At 40.2% G+C, this 23,908-nt stretch overlaps 1 protein-coding gene across 9 annotated transcripts in view; it reads left to right on the forward strand.

Annotated features, from left to right (window-relative positions):
* Positions 1-23,908, forward strand: part of mef2aa (myocyte enhancer factor 2aa) — an 86,193-nt gene that overhangs the window by 58,281 nt on the left and 4,004 nt on the right. For 4 of the 9 annotated variants that reach the window (XM_053235024.1, XM_053235027.1, XM_053235025.1 and 1 more), the window contains 7 exons: positions 5,449-5,580; positions 5,647-5,781; positions 7,627-7,855; positions 18,683-18,867; positions 20,797-20,820; positions 23,118-23,244; positions 23,613-23,736. In XM_053235024.1, coding sequence (XP_053090999.1) covers positions 5,449-5,580; positions 5,647-5,781; positions 7,627-7,855; positions 18,683-18,867; positions 20,797-20,820; positions 23,118-23,244; positions 23,613-23,736 — 956 coding nt within the window. The remainder of the gene's footprint in view (positions 1-5,448; positions 5,581-5,646; positions 5,782-7,626; positions 7,856-18,682; positions 18,868-20,796; positions 20,821-23,117; positions 23,245-23,612; positions 23,737-23,908) is intronic. The other 5 variants (XM_053235028.1, XM_034305539.2, XM_034305538.2 and 2 more) reach the window with 5 other exon arrangements.

The following is a 23,908-nucleotide window of genomic DNA, read 5'->3' on the forward strand; positions in this document are numbered from 1 at the left end:
TGACTAAAAGTGTGTTCTCTCTCACTCTGGCAACTAATAGCTTTGTCGAGTCTGACGGTGTTTTGTCTCTGGGCAGCTGCCTTTCTTATCAGGGTATCTATTGCTCCCTGCAGTGCAACACACCAGCTAATAGGAGTTTGTCATGTCCATAAAAGTGATAATCTCAGTGGTCAACCACTGGTAATTATCTACCATATATGGCTGAGTCATTATTAAGGCATTCTCTTTCTCACAGTCTGCCTAGATCAATCAGTCAGACTCCCAAAGTGCGCATAAATCCATTTGTTGTGTTTACATGTGGAAAGTTGAGATGTGAGCACACATCAGCATCCTGGGGAGACATATAGGAGTTTATTTTTTTTTTCTATACAGCTAGGCAGTGATCATAATTACCAAAGAAATGAGCCTCACTTCCTGTGAGTACAGCTAGTGGACAATAGCACCTCAGCAGGAAGGACAAGCATGAAGTCACTTCCAGCTCTGTAGTCTGGACAGCCAGGCTGTCAGGGGCTTTTAAAATTTTCGACAAAACATGCTATTAGCTTTAACAAGTAGGATAATGCACGACATATGCACACTTCTTTGGTTATGTCAAAAAGAGCAGGAGCATGCTTCCATTGTAAGTTGTACAGATGTTATGTCCAGGCAGAAATGCTTGTCAAGCAGATAAAAGGCTTCCTTTTAGCCACCTTGCAGTACTCAATTTACTTTGCTTTGCTCCACACTTAAAAGCCCACTTTGATAAGCCTCTTAGACAGAACAGCAGGTGGAAGTTCTGCCCGAACACAACAGCGATGTCGTAAGTTTCAGCATGGCAGCTTACCTATGTGGCCATGTGGTCACCATTTCACTTCTAATCCACTGGGTCTATTAGAACAGAGAAAAAATATAGCCTACATATAAGAAAGTTTAGTCAGCTTTCATACTGACGAGAAAACTGACAAACACATGATTTAGAACAGATTTGGTATGTAGATTCACCTCTGTTCTGATTTGTGATTTTAATAAATACACATGGTTGTATCACTACATTCTGGGTTTTAATCATAGGCAGAGAATTGGCATTCTGCCATTTCTAGATTTCTACAGGTCTTTTACTCTTTTATTGTCTCTCTCTCTCTCTCTCTCTCTCTCTCTCTCTCTCTCTCTCTCTCTCTCTCTCTCTCTCTCACCTAGACATTTTTTTCCCAGGTCCATTCCTCCTTTATTTCAGATGGTGGGTTTTTAGACCCACAGTCTCAGTCAACGTTTATTCGCATACAATACATAAATAAGTCAAACTTAAAAAGCCTAGACACAAGAAGGTTGCAGCAGGCTAATGGTGTTTCAAAGCATAGAGCCCAACCATTTCACTGAAAGTACATCATGCGAACAGGTAATGTAGGTGGCTTATGCAAGAGCTTCACTTGAATGTTATTTTTAGCTTCCCAAAAATCTGTTGAGATTACAATTTGATCAGTAATAGTTGACCGAAACAAACAAATGCTTTTCGGCCTGGTTTTATTGGCCTGTTATGATCAGCTTTCAAAATGCTTGCACAGTTTCATACACCTTATAGATATTTTCCTGAGATATGTGAGTCTGTGTATGTGTGCATATGGAAAAGTGGGTTTTACAAGGGATTAGTTTCTATTTTTCTAGTCAAGATAAATGAGTAGTAGCTGTAGAAGAGAGAGTCGCTGGAAAAAAAAATCCATTTTGGAATAGAGTACTGCTAAGAGTAGGGCCATAAAACAGTCTACTTTAGTGTGCCTGTCTTTCCCTTTCCTTGTTCCTCTCACAAACAAATACTCCTGGCGAGATGGCAGTTTCTTTGTCTGTTTCTCTTTTTCTGGAGGAGGATTACTTTTGTAATTTATATGTTTTGAGCAACAGGCATGTGGCTGTTTTATATTAATCACAGATGATGGAGGTCATCACGGTTCTCTCTAGACCCTTTTACATACGTGCTTCCCCCTTTCCTTCGCCTATTACAGTTGTACTAACCTACACATTTAATTGCAAATGCAATTCAAATCAAACTTAATCAAACTTCTGAAAGACCTTGTCACCATTTTCCTTGTGTTTGGAGTTGGAAACAGATCCATCCATGTGCATTAACACTTGGCAGCACCTCATACAATGTTGGGGCATTTGTGGATCCAATAAGGTGTCAAATGACAACAAGTGTGGTGGTTGGGTTGGTACTTGTTTGGGGGCAGGAGGTATTGCAGGGGGTCAGAGCTGATGACCTTCAGGCTCCCTTCTAAGGCTGTGTTGGTGTGCGGAGGCTGCTCATTGGCTGGGCTGGGCGGCGAGGCGGGTTGGCAGGTGCTGGGGATAGGGCCACCTGTTTAGCCATGTGCTGATTTAGTGATCCGTTTACTAGGAGCCGCAGGCAGAGTCCGCAGGACAGCCGAAACGTGCCAAGTCATTTAAGAAGGATTTACAAGTGCGCCGTCCCACACTTCGGTCTGGAACACACTCCCTGTCACAGCTCTTATATACATATATAGTGTTGGGGTTTCTTCATGTCTCACCCTTACGTATTATTCCCAGTTCTAGCACTTGAGCCAGCACAAAATAAATGCGGCAGCTCCATCCATCATAGACCTTCACCCCGCGGCATGCATGAACAGGCCCTCATTGTTTGGGCGTGTCATAGTGTCTCTGTGTCACATATTTCATGACCTGCATTATGTGCTCCTGCTTTGTGTTCTGGCAGAGGCACTGGGTGTGCCACTGGGGTTAGGTTGCCCCGTCCTTATCCCGCCTCCAGTCCTCCAGCCCGACCACACTGCTGCCCACATAATGAGCAGGTTAGGACTTTAATTTGCAGGTCCCGATGGAATCTGTGGCACTCTTGGGGAGAAAGTGCATAGTTTCTCGGGTAAACACAGGCGTTCGGGTGCAAAGAGGCCTCAATAAACAGGAAATGACTCAGGAAGGCGTTGCTCGGAAAGAACGAGCAAAAGCCACTCTTGCCAACCCACCCATAGCTGTATGGGCAAGCTGAGCACCTCAGAAGTTGTTAGCAGCAAACCATTAGTGGACATTGCACACTGCAGGATGTGGTGTTTTAAAATTTCTTTATGTATGGGGTGTGTGCATGTGTATGCATATGCGTGTGTCTTGCAAGATAGACATTTGGTTAAACTCTGGTAAAACAGCAGGAGTCAAATATGTCTTTTCCAGCACAGTCCCAGTCAGAGAAGCTTAGGAGCCTTAAAGCTTGTGATTACATTCCATAAAAAATTCTTGTTTCAAGAACTTTTTAGTACTATATTAACCAGGCTGCACATAGTTATTTTTAATAAAAGCATATATAATTGTTTGCATGAAATGAATTCTGAATTAAAGCATCATAAATGGTGAAAAGAGTGTCACCTTCCCGCTACATAACTGCCTGAGAATGACAGCTGTGCCACACACACACGCACACAGACACAGTGTCTGTAAAACATTGCTACAATTCCTTTAATAACATGAATAAGACATCAGAAACAAAATTTGACCTAACCTGCGAATCTTCTTAACAGGGCAGTATATTGATCAGAGCACAAAATTGTGCCAATTTTCTAAACACTCTCACCCTAGGCTCACACATTTCACACATGCACAAAAGAAACGCTTTTCCATGTAATAAGATCAATACAAATGTACTCTTTTCTCTTAGAATAATCAGTCCATTTCATGCTCAAATAAGCGCTAGTGGCCAGATATGACAATCCATTATTTTAGCACTTGACATGCTCTGTGAGTGGCAAGTGTGCTGGAAGAAACTCAAAGCAGCTTCCAAATGGCTGCGCTGTGGGACCTTCTTATGTGAGGCCGCCATCCAGCTGGGTGGCTTATGTTAACTGAAAAATAATGAAAAATGTATTGAAACACACACACACACATGCGTTAAGCAGGAATATGAGTGTGTATGGGAGATACAGACAGAGAATAAAAGAAACATGATTTGGCTTCTCCAGAGCTAAATGGTTTTAAAGTACAGTATAAGCATTCACAATTTCCTCTACAGTGGTTAATGCACGAGTCGTGGAGCAAGCATCACGGTATTAAACACAATTGCCAAATTAGTCACTGCTACAGCTGGCTACACTGGACTACTGTGTAAATTCAAAATACTCTACTGTCTCCATGGTGTATATATACACAAAATGTGGTTGATAGATACTGACATGGCAGTTAAAGAGGTATCAGTCCTATTTTATTTTATCTTGTATAGTTCTCCAACTAAAATTCAGCCAATAGCAGTCCTGTACTCTCTATCTGTACATTCACAAGGTGGACTAAGTAAGGTATGTGTGTCTAATAAAGTGGCCAGTAAGCAACACTGCTGTGCTCGATGCACTCATACCAGTGCCACACCCTCTAAACATATCATTGTGCTGAGAATGATCCACCACCCAAATGATAATGGTCAGTGGTGGTCCCATGATGATCCCTTTTCATTAATGGATGGGATAGAGGCTGCCAAACTGTATGCAGCTCGAGATGTATTCAGTAACTGTAGCCCTGCAAAGAACATCTACTGTACATAGGGTCAGTGTAGATATCATGGCTGTAACCAAATACGGAAACATTATTCTTAATGGACAGATAATGCATTCTAAACAGATACAAATACAGATATGAATAGGAGGCACACTATTAGTTTTTTTTTTTGTTTGTTTCAGTATCCTGAACTAAATACTGCTTTACTGAGCAACAAAATAAAGACATTTCTACCATATTTTAATACAAACTGGCCCGAAATTCACAAAAGAAACAAGCTTTTATTTATAGAACCACACAGACCATTTGCTGTGCACAGGGCAGCATACCTCTGCTGGGGTCTCCAGAAAATATTAGCTTATACGATCATTGTGCATGTTTTTATTGTGTTATTGTGTTTCAATGAACAATAAAATCTTCCTGAAAAATCATAAAGGAATTATAATGAAATGCTGTTTAAAGTACCCCATTTTGACTCACAGCGGCACTGTGTCCCAGCTTCGTAGTAGATTCTGGTATCATGTCCAGTGCACTTTTCTGATTTTCCAAAATGTAAGGAACAAAATATTATAAAGTGACTATTGTTGTCAACTATAAACAATAGTTCCCTGATTTATTGTTATCTTTTTTGAATGTAAAATTGCAGTTTTTTCAGTATTTCCAGTGTTTCCAGGCAGATGCATGGTTGTAGCGTTCACATTTAATAATAAAAAAAAAAAGGCTTCCAGTATAGGCCAATCCATTGTCCAGTACAAATATGGACACGGATGTTTGGACACCAAACAGATACAGATAGTACCATTGTATTAAATATCCAGTAGATACAGTATATAAGGTAGGTAATGAACTGTGTATATGTATGTACTTTGTGTCCTCGGAACAGTAAGCCTACATAAGCCTCTACAATCTCACTGTGTTTGCATGTGCCTGTGTGCATTGTATGTGAATTTTCCAATTTTATTGCAGAAATTAAGAACCAAAGGCCATAGTGACTGTGCCAGTCCTGATCCTGATGACTGTTTTGGCCATAGTCCCCTCATGGATGACCGTTTGGGCAAACTAAATGAAGAGAGCGATTTAATATACAAGCGCTCTGGTGTAAGTACTACTTTCTCTTCTGCAGTTTTTTGTTGATCCCTGTTTCTATGTTGATATTCACTACAGGCCTTAAACAAGAAAGAACACAGAGGCTGCGATAGCCCGGACCCTGATGCCTCATATGTCCTCACACCCCACACAGAAGAAAAATATAAAAAAATTAATGAGGAGTTTGATAATATGATGCGAAATCATAAAATCGTAAGTAAATGTAATATTTTTGCTTGGCTTTGTGGCAGAAAGGATGCTCCCTCCCTATTTTGTTTTTCTTCTTTTCCCCTCATTACCCCACCCTACAACCTCTGTCCACAATTTTTATGCAGTCCTTTTTAAGTATTAACCTTTTACATTTTTTAGTTGGTAGTGTATTTTGTTTTCCTCTGTTCATTATTTAATTCTACGCTGTTTTTGTACACCCCGATAAGATCACATTGTTTGGATAGGTGTCACCCTTTTGGAAAGCTCGACTGCAAAGCTAATTCCACAATATTAGGCTTTGCCTTAATCAAACAATTCATTGAATTGTAGCTGAATGCCTCATATAATGAGGTTATTTTTTAACCACAGAGACAGGTTTACCGTGCCATGAAAAATATTTCCCTGGGACGTCTCCTTTAGTTCACTGTAGTAGTATGGATATAGACGGATATGAAGGCTGTAGTGATTGATGCGTTCTGTTCCACATGCCGAATTTTTCGCATCCTTGTAGATCTGGAAATTGAATCTTTTTCCTTCAGAGCTGCATTATACCTGGGTCGTGTGTGAGAGAAAAGGATTGTGGAGAACTTAAGCAATCTGTCTCTTTCTCTGCCTCATGTTCTCTCATTAGAGACCCATTTCCTCGACTGGCCGATTCCTTTAGTCCTTGAAAGGCATCAATCGCTCCCCCAATCAGCCTGCTTCATCTACCTCCAGACTTCACCAAGCTAATATGAAGACATTTTATATAACCAGAAGACATTTTACATTTTGAGTTTTTTTTTTTCTTGATACAATGGTGATCTTATTGTGAGTGGTGACCATAACATTTTGCACCTGAGACTCTGAGGAGACAAGCCACCTCCACTGTCCAATCTGCACATGAACAAAGCACCACTTCTTTGTGCCATTAACACACTAATAATATCACTAACGTGCTCACTGTAGTGTGCTGCCAATGGAGTGGTTTCACTTTCACTGCTCACACTGACCCACCCAGAATTCACTGAGGTTAATCAGCACTGCACTGTCCTTATATATTATACTTTATTAAAAAAAAAACAAAAAAAAAAACAGTATGCTATTTATATGTTCACTTGTTGCAACAGAAAGGAAAAACAGCTTATCTTTTGCACAATGTTCTAATCATTTGTAAGGATTTACAAGCAGCATATACTATAGGTAGAAGTCTGATCTAAAAAGTTGCATCTCTTTTTAAATATATGTTTTAGTAGAGTGCAGTGCTGACTATTGCCATGCTGGAATGGTGACGTCATACTGATATATGCATGTTAATTTGTGAATACAATATCTCTGTGTTCTTATGCTTGTGGTCTGGATTAAAACTAGTGTATGTGCACAGTGCAAAAACACGCCTGCAAAAACAGACAGTTGACTGTGTTTCTTACACTGGATAGCTGAAGGTGATCCTGAGATTTTTCTCCCGAGGTTACCTTTTTTTTTTTTCCACTGTGCTATCCATCTTCTGGTTTACCCCATTGTTTGTTAGAAGCACTAAAGGCCAGGAGTCGTCTTTCACTTCTGATAGTGGCCTGGAGATATGTATGTGCTCACATACATAGCTAATATGAATCTTAACTCTGGAATTGTACTGGCTATGAGTAAAAGTAACTGGATAATAATTCAAATGAATAAAATCCACCTTAATTTCTGTGGTGGAATTATGATTTTACATTATTCTGTAGTATTGTGTGCTTGTACTTGATAACTTCTCTGATCAAGAGCCACTAAACCTCTGTGTGTGTGTGTGTGTGTGTGTGTGTGTGTGTGTGTGTGTGTGTGTGTGCATGTGTGCTGCTTTGTGTGCATTGGTTCTCCTCCCTGCAGCCCACAGCTTTGCCGCAGCAGAATTTCTCCATGCATGTGGCCGTGCCGGTGACAAACCCCAACTCCATGAGCTACAACCCTGGGGGCATTCTGAGTAGCCAGGGCCTGGCAGCTGCTGCTACAGCCTCACTAAGCGAAGCCACCATGCTGTCCCCTCCTCAGACCTCTCTTCAAAGAAACGTGGTGCCTGCTGGCACCCCCCACAGGCCGCCCAGCACGGGCAGCGCAGGTCAGTAGAGCGTTACCTCGCACCTTAGGGGTCTAAGTGCAAAAAAGATTTCATGTTTACATCACTGGTGCCATATTTCCTCCTGATTCTTTTATGTCTTTCTGCTTTGAGGGATGAACCTGTGGAGAGCTTTAAAGCTCTGAGGGGAGGAAAAGCTGTTTTTGTCTGCTAGTCAACAATTTTATCTGTTCCTTAATGGGGCGTTTTTTTATTTCAAATATCTCAGTAACTAGTATCAATCAAACTAATTTCCTGGAAATGGTCTCTTTGACAGCTGCATATGGGAGCAAAATTGATCTGGATTTAGAGCAGAGAATTGTTGTTGGTTGAACACTTATATATCACTACTTATAATCAATATTTGATCCTCAGTTATGCAAAAGAATTATTTTATGATTAAATTCTGCCTTGACATTTTTGGTTTTAACTTTCATGAACATGCTGGTCTGTTTTCACTATGCTTAATGGGTTCTGCTTATAGTAGCACCAGTGGGATTTGCTTGATTTCTTTATAAATGCAGTGACACTTTAGTTTTTTTTAGTGTGACCACCTCTTTCACCTTTTTTTTTTTTTTTTAGTTTTTTTAGTGTGACCACCTCTTTCACCTCCTCATCTATACACTCTGCTCAAACAGGTTTCCAGAGCTTCATGGTAATACTGCTATCCTTGATCAAACCCATTGTGGTTGTCACTTCCTAGATGGCTGGGAACTAGCTGAGTCGAGTCTGCTGTGACTTAGTGCAGCTGCATAGTATAAATGCATTGCTTTCTGTAAACTAGAGTCCAGATTTTGTTGTCTCCACTACTTCTATGTTGGACTTCTCATTAAGTTAGCCTAAAAATGGTAAGCTGTCTCTTGTTTTTAGGAGCTAACACCAAAATCTGACCATTATCCCATATGTTTGAGATCATTGAAAATTTCTCCTACTATGTAAACACCATTATAACTGTGCTAGTAATGTCCCCCTGTGATATCAGTGCGACACACAACCGCTAACTTCTCATAGGAACAGCACCAACCAACAAATTAGCGCCAGACTTGCTAAGCAAATATTGACAATATATCTCATAAATATTGAAATAAAAACAGATTTAATGTGTTTGAGGATAGATATTTCCTTTAAAGTGTAGTGTTGCATTCTGCAATAAAACACAGGAGTACAGAGGGAGTGTGAGGCTACAGTTTATGAGAGCCTAATGTAATGTGGTTGTTTAGGTGTTTGTCATTAATAAACTACGATGTGCAGGCATTTTAATGCTTCACTTTACAGCTTTTTTAGTTGTGGAGATCCTGCACTGTTCTTCTGAGTATGTGTCAGTGTGGAGGGTCAGAAAGAAGCATGGTTAATGATGCAGGCGAGGGGAAGTTTGCCTGTGTTGCAGTGTTGCAGAACACCACTGAGGTGTTGCCACGAAACCCCCTACACTGACCACAGCTCTGGCCAAGCGCTCTTACACACTCCACATACATATGGTACACACTTCCTGTCAGCCCACGCCTGCAGCTGTGTATCAAAGTTGAAGTTTCATTTCTGCAGTTTGAGTAATATTAAGTGACTATAGAAGTGTATTTTATTACGGTATACTGCACATGTGGTGATCTCTTGAACAACGAACTTACATAACATACTAGTTTTTTGGAATATAAGACTTTTTTTTTCTCTCTGTTTATTTTTAAAGCATGTCCATCCATTAAATTAGGGCTGGGCCATATGACGATATAATGTCCATATCGTTATAAATTATATAATAATAATAACAACAATAATAATAATAATATTGTGGGTGTTGTGATATGATAAATTTGGTACTTAATCTTTAAAATAATAAAATTCTCAAATTCCTTTTTTCAGTGTTAAATAATTTTTGCTATTTGCAGTCTTATAAAGACACTAGCTGGTAAGCTTTACTGAGCATCTTAGAGAACCTGCCACAGTCCTTCTGGAGACTTTGACTGTCGCACTTGTTTCTTTTTTTGCGCACATCATGATTTTTGTCTGAAAAGTGGTCTGTTACGTAATATGTTGCTTTTTGTGCTGACATACAAAGACTTTTCTGTAACATTTAATTTTTTGGTGGGAAAAGTAATATTCGGAAATCTAAAATGTTTTTGGACTGACTCACTAATGCAGAAGTCAAAAAATAAACATTTATAACAAAGTTTGTATTTAAAAAAAATAATAGGGTACCTAAGTCTTTTTCACAGTGATGATCTGGTATGTTGTCATATCGCCCGCCCCTACATTAACATCAGTAAAGCAGCAACATATAAAGAGTTAATACATGAAGTGAAATCAGAAGTTTCACTATTATTCAGTATTAAAGTGTCCTGCTTGTGGAAACAGTTCTCATGGAAAGCAGAAATCAGCAAATTGAGGTCTAAATTCTCAGCATAGCTCTTTGCAGCTGAAAAACTGTCAGGTTGGCAGTTGACATGAGCCTACATGGTAGTTATTATGTGAACTTTACCTACTGTATGAACTTTATATGAACCTTAAATGCGACCAATACAGTGAAGTAAAATTGATTGTCTGCTGTAACTTGTAGTCTGGAGAATTAACTGGTTGTTGATTGGCGTTTTATGCATTTGATGAAATTTGATATTTCATTTTGTGAATTAGCCAGTGAGGTGTCTAGCCCATACCTCTGAATCTGTGTGTAGCTAACTGTATGTTTTTATTCCTTTTATTTTTCTTATAACAATTAATCTGACCAGCAATACTAACATGGGTAACAGTGGATGAAATCTAGTACTCACTATTAGTGATATCATGTAATATGAATTTGCTGGAACTGTACCTTTAAAACTGTCATTTATACATTTCAGCATATTCTAACTCAGCAAAAGGGTATCGTAGAAGTATTGACATCCCTGCTCTCTTTCTTTATACAGCTGGTTTTTTGGCTTCTTTGTTATATGAAAAATGGAGTACAGTAGTGCTAGCATTCCTCCTCCTTCCACTCATATTTGGGAATTTAGGTCATGTGCGCTCACTTTTGTTACGAGCCTGTGATTGATGGTAAAGTGACTTTGTCCTTTAGGAGGACAATAGAAGGAGGTCACCAAGGATTTGTTTCTGAAGCATCTTGCTCAGACTGCATTAATGTCTTGTTAACGTCAAAGAAAGCTTAAAAGAGACACTTTACAATAATGTGGTAAATGAGGGCTAGTGACCAGCGTCGTATTTACATAAGGCTACTTGGGATTCTAGTGAGTATTAGCATTTTGTTGGCCACTTTGTGTGCAATAGTTTTTAGTGGGCTATAAAAGATAACGCCAAGCTGTTGAGTGTCAAAAAGCGAAGTCTCACCAGTCAGGTGTGTCCACTTGTCCAGTTGTGTTTTCAACAGAGTGAAGATAAACAGTGGAATACTCAAAAAATGGTGGCAGCTGCTAGTGTCCCTCTGCCCTGCTGCTTGTGTGTACACACACTCTGTTGAAGGACGTGCACAAGGTCATATGTCCAACTGTTCCTCTTTGACAGTTACAAATAGTAGGATTGCCTGTCTCAGTGACAATGTTGTCGCATGGCTGCTTTCTTTTTTTTCCCCATCAGAGAGCACTTCTTGCTTACATTAGATAATGCCACTATGTCGTGTGGCCTTATTGAAAACCATGTTTATTCTTACGTAAAGGCTTGTGTCTGTAAGTTATGATGGCTATAACGAATTGGTTTTAAAGTACTTGGTAAAAGCAGCTTTTTCGAGCAGCTCAGCATTTTGTTTGTCTTTACACCTGGAATGCTTGAACAGTTAATTCCGACAGACAGGCAAGTAAACTAGCTGTTTTATTTTAAGCCCCCCTTCTGTTGCTCCCTCCCTCTTGGAGTTTTCTTTCCCCTATTGACATGTGCATCTGTTTTTCCCAGTACTGCAGCAGTCCTTATATGGCTGGTGCAGGCTTGCAAGATAACCTAACCCAAGCATTTGGGCCATGACATCCCTTTAAGTCCTCCGTACACAATGATCAGACTGGCTGTCAGAAGCACTTGGACTACGTGACTGGCAGAGACAGGTGGCTTTTGACCGTCTGCCTGGGTTTGTGTGTGTGGGGGCGCATACACTGTATAGTCTGTTACTGCATGCTGAGCCTGAGAGTGTTGGGTTGGACACCCACACGTGGTGATGAGGAGTGACATCTATATGCAGTGTAGTGCATTATCGCATTCAGCCATGCACAGACTAGAGCTCAGCGTGTGCGTGTGTGTGTTTTCAGAGAAGCCGTTGCTTTGCTGATCATTCAGTGTCAAAGCTTTTTACTTTATTACTTATCAGGGCTTGGTAATATGACAATTACAATGTCAATATGATTATAATTTATGTCACATATCTGTAGAACCTGGTGGAAACCCATGCAGGCATGGGAAGAACATGCAAAGAAACTCGACGCATACACTAACCCAAGCTCAGGATCGAACCAAGGACCCTGGAGCTGTGAAGCTGAATTTTTCTTCCCTCCTTTTAAGTGTAAAATATTTTAATTCTGTAGACATTAAATAAGTTTTATTGATTTTTTTTTATAGCATTATTCGTTTTGCTGGCAGTTTGTTAGCAAACCTGTATATTGTGATGCATATCGTGATGCCTTCAGGCATCATATGATATGATTTTTTTTTTGTCATATCGCCTACTTCTACTTAACAGATGTTTTCTCAGTGACCCATTTCCAGTGGTACAGTAGTGCAAGAGTGTAGTCCTGATTAATCAGCCACTGCGTTAGCAAGGATTACTCATCTGAGATGAGAGCATACACCAGTGCAGTCTCTCTTAGCAAGAGTCTGGGCCTCTGTTAATCTTTAGAGCCGTGCTTATGAAGCACAGCCATTACAGGGTATGGTGAGGAACTTGTGCCCATGGCTCTCAGCCTTTTGGCTCTCTGGCCACACAGCTCAGCTGTTGTTTGTTCCACTGAACCCTGAACTAGTGCTACAGCCTGGAAGATGAACAAATTCATGAACAAATTCATGACCATTCCACACATACCTCTGATTTTTCTCCAGCCACAGGTACTGGAGGGAGAAGGGACAGTTCAGAGCAGCACTTCATCAGAGAGTACAGGAAAACACTCTGGATAACTCCTTAAACCCAGTGGATGGCAAACATACATCAAACTGTAATGGTCACCCCACTCTGGAAAAAAAAAAAAAATAGAACTTTTCATGTTGCCATGCTCTGTTAAATTGAAAGCACATCTATGTTTTTTTTTTTCTCTCATTCGTTTTTTCTCTCATTTGTCTTGCTTTTTTCAGTATTTTGGTGCGTTACTTAACCATGTGTACAGTTGCCAGAGGACAGGGTGACTCATCACATCTCTGGAACAAAATGGCTTACTTTTTTGCTCTTAGTTCTCCTGCTGCTGCAGAGTGCTGGTGTTCCAGACGCTGCTCTTCCATTTGCATTTCACATTTTATGTGAGGAAAAGAACAGATGGCTTTATGCCAGTCGTCTACATTTTCTTTCTTTCTTTCTTTTTTTTAATTGGCACACCAAATTTTCACGTGAAGCAGTAAACTCTCATCACACATGGTGGAGTGAGCAGTTCCAAACATAGCTTGAGAGAAAATACTGTTCTCCTTACAAGGATTACATTACTATACCCAACTAATCCATTTAACATAGATGGATACAGTAGCTCCTTAAAAGGCAGATAGATACTCATGTCAAATTTTAAGAACGTTGGAGGAATTTTTACCTTAACTTGCTAACTTAGATGAAATGGTTATATAATCCTAAGTTGCACTTATTAGCATGCATGTATTGTTATTCACATTGGAATTTTAGGGGACACTATTCCTTTCTGGTCAAACTATTAATCTGGTTTAACCACTATTACAGGAAGGAACACATCATATGTGTATAGACAAGAACCAGAATCACAGGAATCACAGATTTAATGCCTCTCAGAATAAGACAGCTGCTCATTTGGACTGGGCTGCGCTCTGCCTGCATGGCACTGCCAATGTATACATTTCCTCTATGCCTGGTTACAGACAGTTCTGTCTGGATGCTGACCAGGTTTTTTTTTTTTTTTTCCTCTAAACCCAGCTGACTATGCAGTGTGTGTCCTGCTTGCTGGAGTGGAGAATGCTGTATGTGTGTCTATTTTAACCGAATGATTTCGGCTCACTTCTCATTTACATTACATGTTTCCTTCATGCATGTTCTATTCTTTGAAATGTCATGAATTCAGATTCTTGTGAATCTGTTTCATCTCCAAGGTTAAGTCAGACCACTAGTGACTGACAAGCACATGACTCCAAAAGATGATCCAGGCCTCTCTGATTTGTCCTTGAAGCTCACATGATGCCAAACATTTTTGTGAAACTATGCCCTTCTGGACATCTGTTTCGACATTTAACTTTGTGTGGAGCTGTGGAAGGTGGAGATTCAAAATAAAACCACATTAAAAGTGGTTTAACTTAGTGGTTTACTTACTCTGGTTATTGCTCATGACTTATCATATGACTGTTAAGATTCAGACTGTTAATGAGGAATAATTATGTTACAGCAGACTATCACTTTTTCATTTTATATAATTTATCTTTAATACCACAGTGAGCTGTGACTCATGTGTATAGGTACATTCTCATACAGACAAGTTTGCAATGCGTGATCATGCGCAGAGAGGCAGTCATGCACTTAACTGTTCAAAAATATGCTATGAATGTTGTGATGAGCACCAGTTAGTGAGATAATGTGATCTATGAGACAATTTCATAATCAGCTTTAAACATGGCATGCTTTGGTTTACCAATAAAAGGCTTTAAGCATTTGCTTGGCTGTGCATCATGCCCAGAAGCGTAACAGTTTCCCTGACTAATACAGAGGATTTCCAGTCTGTTAAAGAGCAAATATAAGGCCTGTTGGTTTGACTTAGAACATGTTAAGAGAAACTGTTGTGTGCATGTTATATCCTGTCATGGGCTGTATAACCACCATAGCCACTGTATCCAGTTTCCAAGCCTAAACCTTTTTAACTTGCATAGATGCAATATAAATTATATTTATTTTTGTACTAGAAGTCTCTCCAAGTAAAATATAAATCGAATTTTCTTGGCGACCGTTGTTGGAGCTTTTTTACAGGCGTGCATTGTTCTCCTGCGCAGTTTCCTGAGCCAAAACAATACGTCTGCACCCACTAAGGAGGTACTTTTCAGCCTCATTAATTAAAACTATAATTAGAATTTGGTCTGTTTTCCACTTAATCTATTAGGGAGGCAAAGCTTTGATTCTGGCAATCCATTAGACTTTTCTCACTGGCTCCCCCCCCCCATCCAACATGCTACAGTTGCTTAAGGTAATGATAGCTCAGTAGCAGTCAGGCCTCATCTAGCGCCTTGTGGTGCTTTTTGGAGAAATGGCATTTTTTTGTTTTTTGCTTTCAAGAGAAAACAAAGTGTTTGTGTTTGTAAAGCCAAGCCATTACATAAGTGGGTTCCCAAAGGACGTTGCATTATTCAGAGCTGTAAGAGGCTTTGTTTGGCTATGTGCAACCTAATAATGCATCCCCTCCATCTTCTGTGTTCATTTATGGACAATTTTGTACTGGGTTCACTCGATGGGATGGGATCCAACATGAATCAAACATAAACCTTGCTTTCTAACAGACAAGCAACATCCCAAGTATGGGATAACTGCATGGTGATTCTCCACAATTAATGATGAGAAAATGATCATTGTTAGGTGCTGATTAGAAGTTTTGTGTGTTTTTATGAATATATATCCGTTAATAAAGGATATAAAGGTACTGGGTATAGACATAAAAATGAAGAGAGATATCTTAATGTATAAATATACCATCGTTATTGGTATCCTTTGTGAAAATTAGTGAAAAAAAAGTTATCTGCAATGTTGTAGCTCCAACCACATGTTCGTATTTTACTCAAATTATGACTCAGTAGTGGAAACAATGGCCACGAGTTAAATGCAGTTTTTTATATTTATGTTTCATTTAAATTTGAATAAAATAACAATTATTGAAAAAACAGTTTGCACTTGAGTCTGTAATAAAATAAAACCTTCAAATAATACATACATCAATATTAATAATACATGCAACACAATACTGCAGAGAATTATGTGTGAAATTATTGTTTACAACTGCTTTGCTGTTTAATTTAAAGAGGCGTCCTGGTCAATATTCCATCCATTACTGAGTAGTGAACACCGCATTTGGGTTGCCTAAAAGATTTTCTTTTTCTTGATCAGCCTCTTTTCAGCCTCTGTGTCACATAAGGGTGTTTGCCTCTTTTTTTTAACGCTGAGCCAAATGTGGGTTTAACACCACACAACTACATGAGTGTGTTGTTTCTTTGTTGAGTTTCGGTTACTGTGTGCAAGGCAACACCTCCAAGTTTCAGAGCAGATCTTTTGGATTGCTTCAAGGCAGTGATATCATAGATTAGCCCTCCCTCTGATCTTTATCAGAGATGCTGCTGCCTGATGTTGTTGTGCCTTTTACAGTAATATCGACACATGTTCCTTCCTCTCTGCTTCAGTTTTGCACAGACCCCTCCTACCAGCCACATGCATACTCCCTCTAGCACATGCACTTTATATTTCCTGTTCAAATGGTATATTGTTTAGAGAAGGTTTTGTGGGTCCAGCAAGTGCTGCAGTGTGGTGTGTTTCTTATGCCAAGGGAATAGTTTCAGAAAGCATTTTTTTTTGTTGTTCAGCATTTTCGCTAAAGTGATAAAGTTAAGCAGAAGTCGTAGTTTAGTGTTAAATGCATCATGTCTGCATACTGTAGAGCTATGTGCATGCATGTAACCCTCAGTAAAATTAAGTCCATTGACTCCTTCATTATTGGTATATAAAACCCCTTTTTTTTTTTTTTTTGAAAGAAACATGATTTTCCTCATTACTTATAGATTCATTCTGTATTTTTGGAAGTATACACTAAGTATTTGGGTTGTGTCTTGAATGAAGGATTATACTGGGGCAAATTTTGCTTATTATATTCAAATATTCATGTATGTGTAAAGCTGATCTCTGGCTGCAGTATTTCATTTACAAATGTCAGTCATTACGGGACTCTTTATAGATATGTTTTACTGTATAGTTTGCTTAAAAAATGTATTTTGTTCTGAATTATTGATTATTAGATTATTTTCAATAATTTTTTTTTTTATGCACAGTTGAAAAGAAAAGCAATTAATTAAGATCAAGGCTTTTCAGGGTAAATATATTCACTATATGGAATGTATTTTCATAGTTGCACTTGAAACAGACCCTAAGCTGTTCGCCAGTTTTAGCTGAACACAGTACAACATTATATGGCTGGTCTTGGGCAGTAAAGAGTAACTTTTGCAGGCAATGCATGATAAAACCTTTATTCATGCATATATACAGTACAGTACATCGCCTAAGTGCGTAACAGTAGATAAAGTTGTTATGTTCAAAAGCGTGATAAATCCTGAACTCTGGTCAGGCATCTCCATGTCTTTTCTCCATGACACTCTCTCCCTCTGTCCCATAGCTGTCTCTCACAGAAAATCAACGCGAGGGAGAGCATGGAGAAAAGACTTCTGGAAATAGCGTCATGCTTTGCTAAGCGTGCTAAATGCCAAACAAGTGGAAATGCAATGATTCTTTTCCTGTAATGGATTTCTCACATGTTTGCTTTAAGAAGCTGTTTTGTTTGGTTGCTCAGTTGAAACCAGCGAGACCCTCTGACCATATGATCACACACAACAGGAAAACAGTGCTTGTTCCCATTTCACAGGGCAAGTGAGGCATGCTCTGTCTCCACTGTGTACAGTGGACATTTGTGTGTTGATGGTGTTATTTTCAGTGGCCAGTAGTAATTCCTGTGTTTGTTTTGCCGGGGTTGCACGTTCGTGTGGCCAAGTGACCCGTGATTGTTGGAGAATAAGTCATGCGGTCGTGTGAAGGAAACTCCAACAATGTGGGCCAGCAGATGGTCGAAAGACAACTTTGTAACGAGCTGATGTTCACACAGGGAGCTGGAAAATCCGGCAATGAATATATGGATGGCCATGACGTCAAGCATAAAGATGCAGTCACAATAGATTGCACTCGTTTTCTCGTCAGGAACTACACTTTTGAACTATTTTTATTGTTTTATTATTTATTTATTTCATTTTTCTTTTTTAGCCAGCCAAGATCCTGTGTAGTATATTATATTATGCAGTTTCAAAGCCGGTGGTTTCTAAGCTACTTATGAGCCCTTAGTAGTTTATGCTTTAAAAAAAGCTTGTTTTAAAATTAGTTTATATGTTAAAAGTTGCATAAGCTAATTGTGTCAGAAATAAGTATCCCATGTCCAGGATAATCCTTTTTTTGGACAGGTCCAAAGTATTGTAAATATAAGCAGGCCAGGGTGTTATTTAGGAATGGTACAGTATAACTTGATTTCTACCTGCAGTGAACCACTAGTAATGCTTTATACTTTCTTTCCCAGTGGAGCTTTAATAGTTTTTTTATGGCAGTAAGTGGTTGTGCTCAACTCTAACGACTTTAGCCATTCGCATCTTAAAAAGCTCAAGTCACACTACATTTGTTAAACCGAATTGCCTCCCTCACCCATGGACGCACAAAGCCGGCTTTGATACGTTCACTCACAGAGAGAACCGAGGGCTCATCAGTTCTAAAACGCTCGTTTTATTTTCGTAAATGTGCGGGATAATTAAAGAGTCTATTATAACTTTCCCAGAGGGTTGGGAACGCTTAACGTTGCATGCCATTCTATGCCATGACTGCAGCTGCGTAATGGCGTGTTGTCGACTCGGCTTGCGGCTGATGGGAATCGGATGATTGGAACAACGTCCCATGATGCACTACATCTCGGTGTGTCTCCACAGGAAACGGCTTTGTGAACCCCAGGGGCTCGCCAGGACTTCTGGGTACCAGCAGTGGGAATGGACTGGGAAAAGTTATGCCCACGAAATCACCGCCTCCGCCAGGGGGAAACATGGTTATGGGGAACCGAAAGCCAGACCTGAGAGTGGTCATACCGCCGTCCAGTAAGGGAATGATGCCTCCACTGGTGAGTATCAATGACAAATGTTATTTCTCCCCATCTTTGGTATAAATGTAATATAGGACACACACAGGGGTGTTTTCTAGGCTTACTTTTGTTTTTCTCTTGTTGTTAATGAAGCTTTGTTGGACTGTGTGTACTGTCCCTGTTACTACTGTCAGCGAAGTTCTTTCACACTGCACTTGTGTATACAAAGAGAAAAGTAGGGGTGTAGATGCAAAAGAAGCAGGAGAGTGGAATATCTCTGAGGCCCAGGTGCCATCACACTCTCTCAATTATTTATATAGAAATTAGAGGGCCTCTCTAATGATTATAATTAAGGCCCTGACAGTTCAGACCACATTCAACACCTGAGGCAATGCTAGCCTGTCGCCTTCATAAATCACTGCAAATGTAAAAAGAAAATGGAAAAAAAAAAGCTTTTCAGAATTGGCCCATGATGGGCTTGTTTCAGCCTTGCGTGCCACTCCGCATGGAGTTCTTACAGAGCTGTTTGGGGAAATATTGCCAAGGTTACCTAGGGTCATTCTCGTGCATTGGCTGCTCTGTGTAAAATGTGAGTATGTGTGTTTTTGCTTTCCAGCATCTGGAAGTAGTGGGGTTTGTATATGAGTCAAAATAGAATCTACATTCCAGGCTGGTGATATTAGCAGCCTGGTGGATTAAGTGGTTAAGAGTGTGGATGTGTGTGTGTGTGTGTGTGTGTGTGTGTGTGTGTGTGTGTACGGATTGAGGACTCCCCCTCTGTGTGCTTCAGACAGACAGGCTAATGCAGGGGCAGGCGGTGTGCCCTGCAGACAGCCTGTCATTAGGATATAATGGCATTAAATTAATCACATCCCTAGTGTGACAGAGTGGGGATGAAGGCTTAATCAGAAGCCCAGAGTGCGAGCCAGATAATATCTTGTCGCCCTTGTCGTGTCTCCTCAATGTTATTGATTGAGTGTTAAGACAGTTGTGGCCTGGGCACAAATGGAAGACCAGCTACAACTACAACGGACAGCGAGTAAAGACAGATCTCTGACTATTTGTTTGGATCTCCTTCTAATGAACAGTCCTCATTTCTGAGGTCCATGTAAGCTGATGGTACTTGTGCAGATTCAGACTATTAGACAAGGTTGATAGAAGAAAAGGAATGTGCAAATCAATATAGATAAACATCTGTACTAATGAACACCTAACTAAATTTCACTACTTTGTACTGACATACATATTTTTACACCTTTAACACTTTGTATCTTCTCCACTTAATTATCAAACTTTTGCTAGAGTAGTTGTAATAGCAGTATTCTCACATGTTAAAACCAACGCTGTTGAGCTGCTAATTTGATCAGCCATCACTTTTCTGTACATCCTCATCCCAGTGCGTTTCGTTACTCCCCTGTGGTGTCGCTTTTTTCCCCCATCCCCTCCGGTAAGATCTGGTAATGTAAGTGGAGGGATGTATAAAGGAGAAGTGAAGGATTTCATGTAGTTTTTGGGTTCAGTGGCCACCATACTGTTGAGTCTCACAGAAAAGGTTAAGCACATCTTAGTAGTGAGGTCAAGTCCCTGAGAGAGCATTCCTTGAGCTTTTAAAGACCAGATTTCCTACAATGCTCTATACCAATTAAGGCAGGTGTAAGCTGAGGGGGCTACATTTCATTTCATTTCGATAGCTCTTGTACACAACCAAACTGAAACCTCAGTGTGCTAGAAGCAGTGGTGACAAATTTGACTAGAGAGTGCAATTCATTTGACTGGTGGACGACTTTACAGGTAACTCGAGTAGCGTTTCGATTCTTTGTCATTCACTGTATTTGAATGAGTTTATTCTAAAAGGTGTGCACTGGGGGGTTTTTAGAAAAAGCAAACAGTGCTTTGCATAGGTTGTAGTGGGTGTTGCGCTCAGTTCCATACTGATCCAGTCCTCTATTCTTTTTCTGTTGGGAACAGTCTGAGGAGGAGGAGATGGAGTTGGTGAGTTGCACAGTTTGCCTGGATGAAGAATTTCAGCCCTCACCTTTTATACTAGCAAAGCAGCACATTATTGCTTTTAAAAAAAAAAAGACATGACTAATGAGTGCACTTGCTTGAGCCGGATGCCGGTTAAAGCTGGCTAAGCTGAATTCTGGATGCGTTTACCAGTGTGCTGTGCAAAGGCAGTCTGATTTAAGCTTTGTGTCTCTCACTCACATTGCATGTTTTCTTCAGTCTGGTCAGGTTAAGCTTGAAAGTACCAACTACCACAGACTGTCTCAGTTCCTCCCGTGTGTGTGTTCACATTGCAAGGTCTCTCTCTCGTTCTGTCTCTCATTATCTCTTTCTTTCTGTGTGTGTGCGTGCGTGTGAGATCACTCACAGGAAAATAAATCTCCTGAGACCCATTAATCAATAATTTCAGTATTTACGTGTAGCTCTGTAGGTTTTCCAGTTTTTGCTCTCCAGAGAGTTTTCTTCCTTTTCTAGAGTCTGGTTACTTCATTTGGGATGATGTCATACAGAGATAGAGCACAGGCCAGAATGATGTCATCCTGTCGAAGGGAGAGGCCAACCACAGCTAGCGGTGTTTTTCCCTCCAAAAAAGAACAGAGGTTTATGCAAAAAGATAGGAAGATATTAACCGAGCCGTGATGTGTGACTCCTTTTAGAGATGCCTATAGGTCTTTTACATGCATATTCAGTGAGTCATTTTTCAAGCAGAATAATTTCTCCCCATAACTTTTGTATGAATATATTGTAGAATAATGACTTTTTGAGAAACACACTAACCTTTTGTTCACTTTTAAGCCACTTTGAAAATATACAGCGGCTGAACTTGAAAGCTGAAGCAAAATTCTTTGACGTGAAATCATTGACCATTTATTATTCCAGTGCTCTTCCTAAGTGTTTGGTTTGGAGCGTGTGTGTGTGTGTGTGTGTGTGTGTGTGTGTGTGTGTGTGTGCGTGCGTGCGTGCGTGTGCGCTCATGCGGGTGTGTGTGTGCATGCGTGCGTGCATACGGGTGTGTGTGTGTGCGTGCACGTGGGTGTGTTGTGTGTTTGTCTGTGTCTGTGTGTGGGGGATATCTCCTTATGGGGACTAACTGTCCCCACAATGAAAGGAATATATGCCAGTTTTGACCTTTGTGGGGAAATTTGGCAGGTCTCAATGAGGAAGATAGCGTACAGAAAAAATTAAAGGGCCAAAAGGCTTAGAATTTAGAGTTAGGGCTAGGTGTAGGCATAGCATTATTTATCTATGATTACGGACAAGTCAGTGGAAATATCCAACGATGATAGAAATACAGGTGCGTGTCCGTGTGTGTGTGTGAGTGTGTGAGTGTGTATAAACTGCATGAACATAATTTCCAGGAGTGAGGGAATGCTTGCATTGCATGCTTGTCACCACACTGAGATGTATTCACAACAAGTCACTGCATTACCTTAAACACACCAGACAAGTGGGTTGTTTTGACACTGAATAACGCACTTGGGGAATTCAAGGTAAAGGCTTGAAAGGAATCTTCCCCATATTTACTTTAAATTTAATCTGTCTGGCTGAAAAAAAATATATACTTTAAAAATGCACTATGACTGTAACAGCTATGGATGAGTGTGTTCTTCTGGTCTAAGACAACTGTGGAGTTATACCTTCTTATTATACGATTCTGAGTGTAGGTGTTATTAGCTGAGAAAGATTTGCCTACAGTCATTTTGGCTTGGCAAAATAGAAGATAAAAGGAAGAGCACAAGAAATATTTAATTAGTACAAGCCATTTAAAGTATCACCTAATTTTGCAACATGTTTTAAATGTAAGGTATGGTACAGATTAACCGTAGCTGTTTGATCACACTTCTAATGTAGAGCATGTCCGTATTGTCCTTTTGAAAACAAGTTGGCTGGTGAACTGCGTTGATCCGAGCAAGACAGTGTATTGTATTATTTCCATGAAGCTACAGCGCCCCACTGTGGTGGGCAAAAAATCCATGCAAAGATAGCGTGAGCTGTTAGCACTTTTTTTTTTTTTATTCCTAAGACATGTGTTAGCTAGTTATATAGTCATTCACTGCTGATAGGGTGCCAGTGGTAAAAATCTACTGCCTGTAAGATATATCGTGGAGGCGTGTCTAATCCATGTCCATGTGCTCCAATCCATCCAGGCTGAAGCAGTCAGGAAAAAGCAGTTCAAATCTTCATTTGAAAATCATGGTTTTTAATATCACAAGTCATGATATTGAAATACAGAGGTGTGTGTTTCATTAAGTGTATCTTGCTCTGGTGTGGCGTGTGTGCAGAACACTCAGAGGATAAGCAGCTCCCAGTCAACCCAGCCTCTTGCCACACCCGTGGTGTCCGTCACCACCCCGAGTCTACCACCACAAGGCCTGGTCTACTCCGGCATGCCAACTGCCTACAACACCGGTGAGCTTACTCACACACACACACACACACACACACACAGTTCTCATTAATCACGTAGACACATTTTATACACTGACATTCAGACTCTTCCTTTATTCCCGTGAAAGGGCATAGCATCATCCGTCACATATATGATATACCATATATGATAAACATAACAAGTAATGATTCACAAGCACTGATGACAAAATGATGTTACAAAATGACAATAATGCACACACACTCATCTGCTGCACCCAGAATGTTCTCTGAGGTGTGTAGGTGTGTGAGGTGTGCCCTTCTGAGATGCAGAGGAGTGCGATGTGTGTTCTCCTGAGGTGTGGAGGTGTGTGTTGTGCTCACTCGTGACCCGTGTTGTGTTGTTCTAGAATATTCCCTGAGCAGCGCTGAGCTTTCCTCGCTGCAAGGCTTCGGTTCTCCAGGGCTCTCACTGGGCTCCATGTCGGCATGGCAACAGCACCAACTGGGCCAAGCAGCTCTCAGCTCACTGGTGTGAGTAACACAGACAGCATGCAGAAACACATGCATATACACACAAAAGCCTACGAGCTGCCATAAGGTCACATGCACATGTTGGCAACAAAATTTCCTACATGGAATTTATGTCATGCTCTATCTCAAAAGTGTAAGCAGCTATGTGTGTGTCCAAATTTCCCTCATATGG

The sequence above is a fragment of the Pangasianodon hypophthalmus genome, chromosome 6 (assembly GCF_027358585.1).
Source record: "Pangasianodon hypophthalmus isolate fPanHyp1 chromosome 6, fPanHyp1.pri, whole genome shotgun sequence".
Classification (NCBI taxonomy): Eukaryota; Metazoa; Chordata; class Actinopteri; order Siluriformes; family Pangasiidae; genus Pangasianodon; species Pangasianodon hypophthalmus.